We start from the raw sequence: 10,974 nt of genomic DNA, 5'->3' as shown, positions 1-10,974 counted from the left end.
TATCTAGTTGGGATGGTTTGAATGTGCCAAACAAAGTTCTTAGGTTAGAAACTTAATCCCTATTGTAACCATGTCAAAAGATAGACCCTTTAAGGGATGATTAGGTCATGAAGGCTGGGCCCTCTTACATTCTTTAATGATGGGTTCTCTTCATCTACCTATTTCACACTAGCAAGTTCTTGTCCTTCTGTGTTCTGCTAAGTGATGAAATAACCAGAAGATTTCATCAGATGCCGACACCTTGATATTGGGCTACCTAGCCTTCAGATATTGGACTACCTACCTGAACTGAGAGATATGAATTCTCAGTCTATGGTATTATGTTAAAGCAATGTAAAATGGACTAAGACACTAATGAATGGACCAAGCAGATATGTTAAAAGACAAAGGCCTCTGTCTCTCAGATTTAATTTTTTTTTAAGATGTGTATTAGGCCTGCATGTAGTGTGACTGCATTGGTAAGAAGTGACTGTTGGGTCCTCTGAAATTAGAGTTAGAGAGATGGTGAGATACCATGGGGTTGCTGGAAAACAAACTCGGTCCTCTGAAAAAAGAGCAAATGCTCTTATCCTCTGAGCCCTTATCTAACCTTGTCTCTTAGATTTTTAATAATTGCACTAATGCCTTTCAGGTTTTTAAGAGTTAAACCAAACTAATTTCCCAAGCAATAAGGACATCCTGTGCCTACCAGTTGTATAATTACACACCGCATAGTAAACATTCACAAGCCTCCTGCTGAGTTTCTTCTGCATGTTGTGCCCATTCTCACATACATTTTGGAACTGAGAAAATAACCTCTGAATTTATCTTTGCTTCTTCTACATCTTTCATGAAAGACTTCTGAGCCAAAACTACATTTGACTTCCTTCCATCTCTACTAAGATCACTGGAATCCTGGTGTGTTAAAATACCGCTCCAGGGAATACTGTTCAGGCCACTATCCTCCAGACTGTCTGAGAATTTCACATTCCTCAGTTCATATTCATCCTGGTCACAGGACTCTCTGGAAATAGCCTCAGGTAAGGGACAGTCATTATATGTAACTATAGGCAGAATCTGTCCTCAAAGAAACCCGCCTCCCACCCCTTAATTAAGGGATTCCAGGCTTAAGACCTAGCTTACACCCAGATGTTGGATATGCTATGCATCTCTATTACAGTAACCAGTTCCTTTTCTGCCCACCAGTCCTAAAATCCTTCCACTCACATATATCAAGTAGCACTTAAGTGGGCTATGGGTTTCATTCATTCCAGAGATCTGAGGATCAATAGGTCACCACTCCAATCCCTTTCTCTTGAGGGTTATCAATAGTAACTGTACTCAGCATGTACTTGATAGTCTTCTGGCCTCTACAAGGATCTCCCTGTGTTACTGTGGCAACATCTCCAACCTACTGAGGACAGTCACCAGAGAAGTTGGCAAAAATATTTCTGTTCTCATTCAGTGTCCAAACTGGGTAAATTCTATGAGCCCTGCCAGAAGAGGTGTGCACAGAGCATAACTGTGCAGGATGAACACAGTAGAGCATATGTCAGTCTCCTTTCTATCACTGTGACAAAACACTTGACAAAAACAACATAACACTTAACTTTCAGAGGTTAGGAGCTATGGCTGGCTGGCTCCATAGTTTCTGGTTGTGTGGTGAGGGAGGGTATCATGGCAGAAGGGCCTGCTGAAACACAGCTGCTCCCCTCATGGCAGCCAGGAAGGAAAGAAAAACAGTATGGGGTTGTGCAATCATGCACACACAAGCAAGCACACGTGCCCATACACACATACACAGACATACACACACCCTTCAAAGATATGTTCCTAGACCTGCTTCCTCCAATGAGCTCCCACCTTCTATCGTTTTCAACACACCCAAAAGTCCATTTGAATTTTGACACTATAAATGAATCAATCCATCAGTTAGGTCAGAGCCCTAATGAACCAATGGCTGCTGATTGGATCTACAAGCTATGAACACAACCTTCCATACCTGAGCGTTTGGAGGTACACTTCATATATAAAACAAAGTTCAACATTTCCATCTTTCTGAATCTATAGAGCCCTTCCTTTACAATATATGAGGAAAAATTTGGCACTTCCATCTAAAGATTCTAAGTCACTGTAGTGGTTTGAATGAAAATGGCTCCTATAGGTCCATATGTTTTACCACTTGGTCCCCAGTTGGTGAAACTGTTTGGGAAGGATTAGAAGGTGTGGCCCTGTTGGAGGAGGAGTGTCACTGGGTGTTAAAGTTAATTTTATAAACTTGTGCTTGTTTCTCAGTTTCTCTTTTAACCTGGCTATCATCCAAATAATTGAGACTCTGTTGTATTATTTTAACAAGCTTCATAGACAATACAATATTACTCTTTTTTTATAATGTGATTTTTTATTTATTACAATTTATTCACTTTGTAGTCCCCACCCTCATCTCCTCCCAATTCCTCCCTCATCTCCTCCCATGTCCACCTGACCCTAGCCTATCAGGTCTCATCAGGACTGTCTTTCTCTGTGGCCTGGTAAGGCTGCACCCTCCGCATCCCTCAGGGGGAGGTGATCAAAGAACCAGCCAGTAAGATATTCTATTCTTAACCCTCTAAGATAACAAATCTAAGGAGCTATTTGTTCAGTCATATAAAAAATACACTGCACAACTGGTTTACATTGAAAGATGTATCAAGAGTTCAAACTGCAGCTGGGCACACCTTAAATGCCAACACTTGGGACAAAGAGGCAGCTAGTCCCTGTGAGTTTGAGGATTGCCTAGTCTGTGCAGTGAATTCCAGGCCAGCCAGGACCACACAGTGAAACCCTGTCTCAAACAGCCAAGAGGGGAAACAGAGGGGTGTATTGAGAGATTATATTGCTAAGATCTATATGTTCTAGAGACTGTGTAATCAGGCTAGCCTTGGAACTAATGAAGATCCACTTTCCTCTACCTCCCCGAGGGCTGGGATTAAAGGCCTGCGCCATCACACCTGGCTAGCTTTTAAAATTTTTATTTTTGATACAATTTATTTATTACTTGCAGTGGTAGTGCTTCTGCCCTATTGTGGAGTGTGTGTGTGCGTGCGTGTAGGTTGGAGGACAACTGTAGGTGTTGATTCTGTCTTTCCATCATGTAGATCAAGTTCAGGCCATCAGGGAGGCAGAGGCAGGCAAATCTCTATGGTCTTGAGGCCAGCCTGGTCTACAAAACTAGTCCAGGATAGCCAAGGCTACACAGAGAAACTCTGTCTTGAAAAACAAGCAAAAAAATTTTAAAACCTAAAATTATTTGTATATCAAGTATTATAGAACATATATACATATGTCTGTATATATATGATATATATATGTGTATATGTGTTTTGGGTAGAATACCTATTAAGTCATGTTTTTATTCCTTATCTTATCATTATAAAACTGAGCAATTTGTAAGACTTCTTTCAACTCTTGAAACCTTAAAATTATATGCTTAACTGTTTAAGACACAAACCAAGCCTACTCACAGTTTGTTCATAAGTGCATTGAATTTGAATTTCTTTACCAACCAACCTACGTCACTGACCTTGTTAAAATTAACTCAGCTAGTTCTGAAAAAAAATCTTTAAAATTCTTTTGGAGTTAGTATAAAGCAAATGTTTTCCTGTTTGCATCATCTGTGGTACAAGTAAAATAATGATTATAGCAGACACTATTTTTAACCAGCACAGACTCCTGTCTTTCCATGCTATCCGGTTCTTGGTTGATGGTCAAAGCATATGGATCTACCATTACTGGAAACATAAAATATCTTCACTTGTGACCTCAAACTTTTTATTACCTAATTAATTTTAAATATTGTGTTTCTAAAATAACACACTTAGAGGGTTGTCAGAGGATATTTATCATTGCCTCAAACTGGGTACTCAGAGTTTCTACTCTGTGAAAGCTCATGAGGGAGATTTTTCTGAGGTCTGACCATCAAGAAAAGATATGTCTCTCAATTAATTTGTTTGTCTTTATTTCAAAAACAAACAAACAAAAACCCCACTCTCAAATCTTTTGCTTTGGCTTTTTCTTTTTCTTTTTTTTTTTTTTTTTTTTTTGGTTGCATTGTTCTGGTTTCCTGTCCCCCCTCCCTTCAAATCTCATGTAGTTTCCTCTCACTTATTTTTATCTTGTGTAAAAAAATAAGTATTTTGTGTGAGCTGCCCTAAACTCCCCACGGGATAATGCAGGTGTAAATAAGAACAAGCACATTTCAAGCTTGAGAAAGGATCGATGTCCCCTTTTTGACCCTGAACTTGGAGGGCTGCTTTCCCTCACACAACACCCACCCTCCATGTTGACTTGACTATTCTGGGGACAGTGTGGTGGAGGGTCCTCAGCCCAGGACAGAAAACAAGTACTAAGATACCAATAGAACATTTGAAGAGATTTTGAGTCATCGAAGCCAAAAGTATGTGCCCACCAAAACAAGAGCCAAGAAGCTTTGAAAGAAGGAACTGTTCTCCAACTTTTTTTCTTCAGTGCAGCACAGACATAGGCTTTGTCCCTGGAGCATGTAAGTCTGGGCTTACTTATGTTCCCTAAATAAGTGCTCTTTGTGTGTGGAACACAAGAAAATGCATATATTCCCTGATCTGTGAAGGTGTTAATTTAATTTCTTCATTTATTAACTATAAGGAGTGTATTTCTCAAAACAGAATTGGATTGTGTCTGGGGCCACAAGTCATCTGAAACTTGTATTATTGGAATTTTTTCAGTCACTAAGCACACAGTGGCTATGTATTTATCTGGTTTTTCCAATTTTTCATACATTTTTATTTAATTTTGTTGTTTGCCCACATGTATGTCTGTGTACTATGTGCATGCCTGGTACCTACAGAGGCTAGAAGAGGGCGTCGGATCCCCACGCCCACCCCTACTCCGAGTTACAGGCTGGTGGGAGCTGCCAAACTGGTGCTGGGAAATCAATCCAAGTCCTCTGAAGAGCAGCCAGTGTTCTTAACCACTGAGCCATCTTTCCAGTCCTTACCTGGTTTTTCTACTGAAAAATCTCTGCAAGATTCTAGAGATAGCTTTACCAGTATATATAAATTGGTAACCTAATTTCTACCTTAAGAACAAGGCTGGCACTCAAACTGCAAAACGGACTGAAACATTACCTATATCCCTTCTCAGGACTCCTGCCCAACATTTTAAAACCTCTCACGTCTGATAATCCTCTTTACAACCCTGTAAAATGATTTACAAACATTTCTCAGGTGTCAAATACAAAACCTATCCCCTTCCTGAGGAAGGTGTTGGCAACTGAGATGTTGCCAACTCTGCCTTGTCCCAGATCACCTACTTTGGAGCCAGAAGCAGACTAACGACCCTAGCTTTGTCTTAGGATCTCCAGAACTCCCGGTCCCATCAAAGCTGCAACAATGAGGTGATTGCCCCTAGACCACTGGAACTTCGTAGGAATTGGGGGTTTTCAGAAATGGCTTGGGAAACCCCGGTGGAAGACAGGTTGTGCAGGCTTGTGGTCCATCCTCAGAACTGGTACCTCCGGGAACAGTGTGTCAAACAGGAAGGTGCAGTCGGGTGTGCCGGCGTTTACAACCGGGCACTCCCCGACCTCCTTCCCGGGCGGCCTCAGTTTACCTTGACTGTGTGGAAGCAGGAAGGCAGCGCTCGCACAGCCTTCGAACAGGCCCTCCTCCTCCTCCTCCTCTCGTCCCTCTGGCGACCGGACGAATCCCGGTCGGGCCTGGGCGGGTCCGACGCCGCACGAACGCCCCGGGCGCCCCGCAAGGATCTGGGAGGCGGGGCGGCGGCGGCGGCGAGGGTGTCGTTCGCCCGGCGGGCCTCAGGGCGGCACTCTGGGCCTGCGCTCTCGGGCGGGCCGGGCTCGATCCACGCCGGCCGCGAACGTGTCTCCCGGTGACGCAGCCACGGGTGGGGGAACGTGGTGCGGCGACTGTGCGCACGGCCGTCTCCGAGAGGGCGCGGGTCTCCGACGCGGCGCTCGGCCGGGAACGGGCGGCCCCTCGGGTGCGAGCGGCGCGGGGCCTGGAGGGGCCGAGGAGGCCAGGAGGCTGCCGGGGCCGCGGCCCGTGACGCCCCCGCGCTCGCTCACGCCGGTGCAGGCGCAGCTGCGGGCAGAGCGAGGCTCCATGTTGGGAAGCGCCGTCGCGCGCCCTCGTTAGCGGGATCCGGGCGCCGCGGGCGAAGCCCCGGGCTGGGTGCAGCGAAGATGGAGGCCCCGCTGAGGCCTGCCGCCGACATCCTGAGGCGGAACCCGCAGCACGACTATGAGCTGGTGCAGAGGGTCGGCAGCGGCACCTACGGGGACGTGTACAAGGTGAGGCCCGGGCCCGGCCTGCGAGCGTGGGGCGCCCCCGGGATGCGCCGGACCACAGCGTCCGGCCAGGAAGCCGCCGGGACCCCGCGGCACCGTTCCGAGCACCCGGGGTTCCCCACCGGTTCCAAGGCTGCGGACCAACAGAGCTAACCGCACCTTCCTAACCACGGCTGAGCTTTTTTTGTGGTTTTTTAAGGCGTATTTATGGCATTGAAGTTTCTCTGAAGGATGTTCTGGTGTTAGCGTGGAAAAAAAAAAGTTCCAGGGGAAGGCGGTAGACGGGAAAGAATACTGCAAATCCAGACATTTGCATTCTAAATTATTGTTATGGATGAACTTGGCTTTAAAAAACTCTATGGGACCGGGCTCTAAATTGTGAACTGTAAGCAGTCTGGTTCTGGAGTAAAAGAATAAACACGACGGCCTGTAGAAAGATGTTTTTAGGGGACCGGTGACATGGCTCAGGAGGTAAAGGCGCTTGCTGCTAAGCCTTTGGACCCCAGGTCCAAAGAATCCCCCGGATTCTCCCTGTGGCAACACGTTGTCCTCTGACCTCTACACGCATGCCCACACCCATACACTCGCACACAACCCAGTAAATAAGTAAAATGTAATTAAATGTAAAAAAATTTAGAGAGAGTTGATTTTCACCTGGCAGAAGCTTAAGCGTTTGTACCTGGTTGATAATAAGGAATATAACTTACTCCAATAATCTTTTCCTACTCCAATAATTCCTCTCTTTGGGATTTATAGCATTCCATAATTAGGAGTGGATAATTGCTGTTGTCATTTTACTGGTCTCTTATATTAAGATAAATAACAATAAATTTGTAATTTGACATTACAAAAACAAAGAAACAAAGCATGCCATAACAAAGCAAACCAGTTTCTTAAGTCGGCTAAGTTTTTGACGGGCTCAGAAGCACGAGACTGTCAGAGATTCCCTTATGGCTTTTGTTCTTTGTTCCAGAAGGGCAGAATTAATGCAGTTCTCTATAGGTATCAAGAACAAGTTTCTTTTCTTTTCGCAACAACTTGATGTTTTGACCTATATATTCCATATAGCAATTTGCATATAGCCCTAATGGCCTTGTTTCATGAGTAATATCTTGACTCCACTGAGGTATGTTGATTTACACAGGAGGTACTATGCAAGGAAAGCACCTCTTTTCTCTACTTGCTTTTCAATAATTTTCTAGCACCTTAGGGTGGTATCAGGATACCGCTAGCACTGTTTGATTCTGGGGTGAGGGCTCTGGATAGCTTTTTACTCCCTAAAAAAAAAAAGGCCTTTGAGTCTAACTCCAGACTGTTCTAGATATAGGGCCGTGCAGCTGGGAGCAAGGTCCTGCCTCTGGCTTGAATACCTTTGATGCAAAGTGCACAATTATAATGGAATTCCTTCCTTATGTAAAAAATTAGGGGTAGTTAGCACATACTTGTTTATCTGTGCCTTCGCTGTATTTAGGAAATGCTTGCTCTTTAAGAAACAAACTCCTGTTTGCTTTCTCAGTCACATTTTCAATCATCTTTGTCTTAGATTCCCTGTAAGTTAGACCAGGTCATGGTAATTATACTATACTCTAAATTTCTAGCTCTTGCTCCTCCCTCAACTCCCCTTCCCCCCTTTTCCCTACTACAGAACATTTAAGGGTCTATTTACCTACAAGGATCTCGCCAAGATCATGTTTTTCTTTACAGAGTAACAACCAGAGTAGCCCTCTGACTGGGGAAAGCACGCTATGTTAAAGGACAGCTGGCAGCCTGATTCTTACCCAGCTGCTTCCTGGCCCTTGCTGTTCTTGTCTGCTACACAACAGACAAGTCTGAGGCTAAATACTTCCCACCCCCACCTCGGCCTCCCACCTTTCACCATCGTGCTCACATTATATGTGCACTCCTTGCATGCCAAGCCAGCCTCTGAGTCCCACACAGCCTGTAGACTTGGAATGTCTTCTGTTTGGTTTTGTTCTAATTACCTGGGACCACCTCCCTCCCCCCTCCTCCACCTGTTGCCACTTTGCTGTCTAGGAAAACATTACTCAGTTCTATAAGCCCCAGCCCCTCACCCTGACTTCTAACCTCACTCACCACTCTCCCTCTCCCATTCTGCTCTAACCACACTGGCCTGCATCTTCCCACTTCGGAGTCTTTGTTCTTGCTACTTCCTCTGTTCAGTGTCTTTTCCCAGGCAGTCCATGTCTCGCTTCCTTCCTTTTAGACATACCTGACCATGGTTGTACTTAGAGCTGTCTAGCACAGTGTTTTACTTATGTTTTTTACATGTCTGTTTTGATCCAATAATATAAATACTACACAGACAGGGATTCCCCCTCCCCCGCACACCGTTTTGTTGTATCTTAACACCTAGAATTAGGGAGCGCACAGTAAGTGATTCCTAAGAGGTTGTCAAAAGAATGAATGACTGTGATTCTGCCACCCAGTTGTCTGAGCACTTAATTTTGACATTACGCCAGTGTGTGTATATGGTTCTCTGTGTATTCCTGGACTGCTTTTTATGATAGCCACATGTCTGTTTTTATTACAAATTTCAATAACTTGAGTTCTCTGGGAAAACATTTCTGAAAAGCTGTTTCATAGCATATTTATTATCAGTGATCTAAGTCTTGTGGAATTTTGTGAGTTTATACTTACTCCTTAATATGCCTAGAACACGAGACTTAGGGATTTTTTTAAGGCAGAGAGAGTGTATTGTGATTGTGTATTTTTAAGAAACTGAAAATCCTAGGGAGCTTTAAAAGCATTCTCCATCCATAACACAAAGTAGTAAAAGAACTAGTGAGAAATAATGTGGACTCTTCAATGCTTACTCATCCCAGCCTCTTTTTTTTTTTTTTAATGTCTGAGCTATATCATAAAGTAGTAACTTTAAGAAGACTCCAGCCTTGAGAGTGTGAAGTTTTACACTCTGCAAACACACAGGTTCCCTTGGAACCTCCTTTCCTAGGACTTCCCAAGAGGCTCAAACTCCGTCTGAAAAGGCTGTTCTCTGCTTGAGAGAGAGGAATGTAAAGATTCAGATAAATGGAGGAAATCCTTGAGGGCAGAGCAGGAAATGGTGGAGGGAGAGAGACACAAAAGAGGAGTGTGGTGCATGATGGATGAAGGACCGCTCCAGCTAGGCAGATCCTGTTTGTGAGGTTTAACACTTGCTAACAGGAAGGGGAAATCTAAATAAATAAAGTGTCCCCCACCTTCTGCCCACAGAGCAGTTGGTGTGTCACATGGCTCACAACCAGCAGCCAGCAGCACGAGCTGTTCTGCCGTTTTGTACCAAAATTGTTTCCAGTCCAGTTTCCAGAAGAATTCCAAGATCTTCTCACCTTTTATAGGATGTAAATTTAGAGTAGGGGACCCATGTACTTCTTTTAAACTCTTACTAACTCTTTGATTGCTTATCCAAGTGTGACATGTTTAGTTCCAGGCCACCAGCCTTACAGCTGTATTATAGCAAACAAGACCAATGCTTAGGAAATAATTTGTTTAATGATATTAGCAGTAGTAAATTGCTCAGATATAATAAATACTGCTGTAATGTAGTTTTCTCAAGCCTTTTCTAATATCTTTTCTAAAGACATCTAAATGTTTTTAGATGTCTCTGAAATGATTTACATTTTTTTATGATGCCAGTCATGTTGCATCATAATCACCAACAGTTTTCTTTAAATTACTGTCTTTTAAAAGGATCCATTGAATGAATCTCTAAGTTTCACATCAGTTATTTTCAATTTCTGAGATTGTTTTGCCATTATAAATGACATAATTTGTGTACAAATCTCTGTTATATAGTCCTACCATTTCTGTAGGTTCTTCTGCAAGTTTGATGAGTTACCTCTGCTGTAATTGAATCCCACTTTTATTCAAGGCCTTTCTTTCTCTCCCCCAAGCCAATAGTCAGAATTCTGGAATGGCTTTAGGCACTTTGAAACATTTGCCAGGATCCCATTGCAAAGAAACAGCTTAGTCCATAGTGATAGTGAGTGCTGACTTTGTGCTGGGGTCTGGAGATGCAGGCCTGAGAAAGAAAGTGCACTATCAAAAAGGAGTGTGTAATTTAGTCAGGAAAACAAACATGCAACCACTGCAATTCAGTACGTGTCATAATAGATATGGAAGAAATACTCAACTCTGCCTTTATCAGGGTTGTGGGGGTGTGGGGGTCAACTGAGAAAGATTAACAAAAGAAGAGGCAGTAACTACAGGGTGTTTGTTTTTTGTGGAGATTAGTTTCCAGACTGACAAAATAGGGAACTATTTCAGACTGTGGGACTAGTATAGGCAAGCATCTGGGGATCTTCTAAGGACTGGCACTGCACTGGCCTTGATGAGCTTGAAGGGTGTACATCTTTCTTCCAGGTCCCTTGCCACAGCCCTGAAAGAACTGGTAGTGGAGGGCAGCAAAAACCAAGATGGCAGATCTTGTATTGGGCATGAGAAAGGTGGATTTTGTTCTGTAATCTGAAGAAGTATTGTGGGAGGAACTTTTCTGTGGTATAATACAGAGTAGTTGGAATGTAGAAACCATTCCTGAATAATCTGGATGAGAGTCTACATAAGTTTGCAGACTGGTGTAGGAAACCAAAGAGAGAGAGATTTGAGTTCAGATTTATAAGATTTGTTTGTTTGTTTGTTTTCAAATGCTCATG

General features: G+C 43.6%; 1 protein-coding gene across 1 annotated transcript in view; it reads left to right on the top strand.

Annotated features, from left to right (window-relative positions):
• Nucleotides 1-5,934: 5,934 nt before the first annotated feature.
• The window catches only part of Map4k5 (mitogen-activated protein kinase kinase kinase kinase 5), a 94,630-nt gene continuing 89,590 nt past the window's right edge, over nucleotides 5,935-10,974 (top strand). Inside the window, exon 1 of the mRNA XM_060387588.1 lies at nucleotides 5,935-6,307. Within this exon, the coding sequence (XP_060243571.1) occupies nucleotides 6,200-6,307 (108 nt within the window). The 5' untranslated portion in view covers nucleotides 5,935-6,199. The remainder of the gene's footprint in view (nucleotides 6,308-10,974) is intronic.

This window comes from Meriones unguiculatus, chromosome 7 (assembly GCF_030254825.1).
Source record: "Meriones unguiculatus strain TT.TT164.6M chromosome 7, Bangor_MerUng_6.1, whole genome shotgun sequence".
Lineage (NCBI taxonomy): Eukaryota > Metazoa > Chordata > Mammalia > Rodentia > Muridae > Meriones > Meriones unguiculatus.
This window is presented reverse-complemented; position numbering and strand designations above follow the sequence as displayed.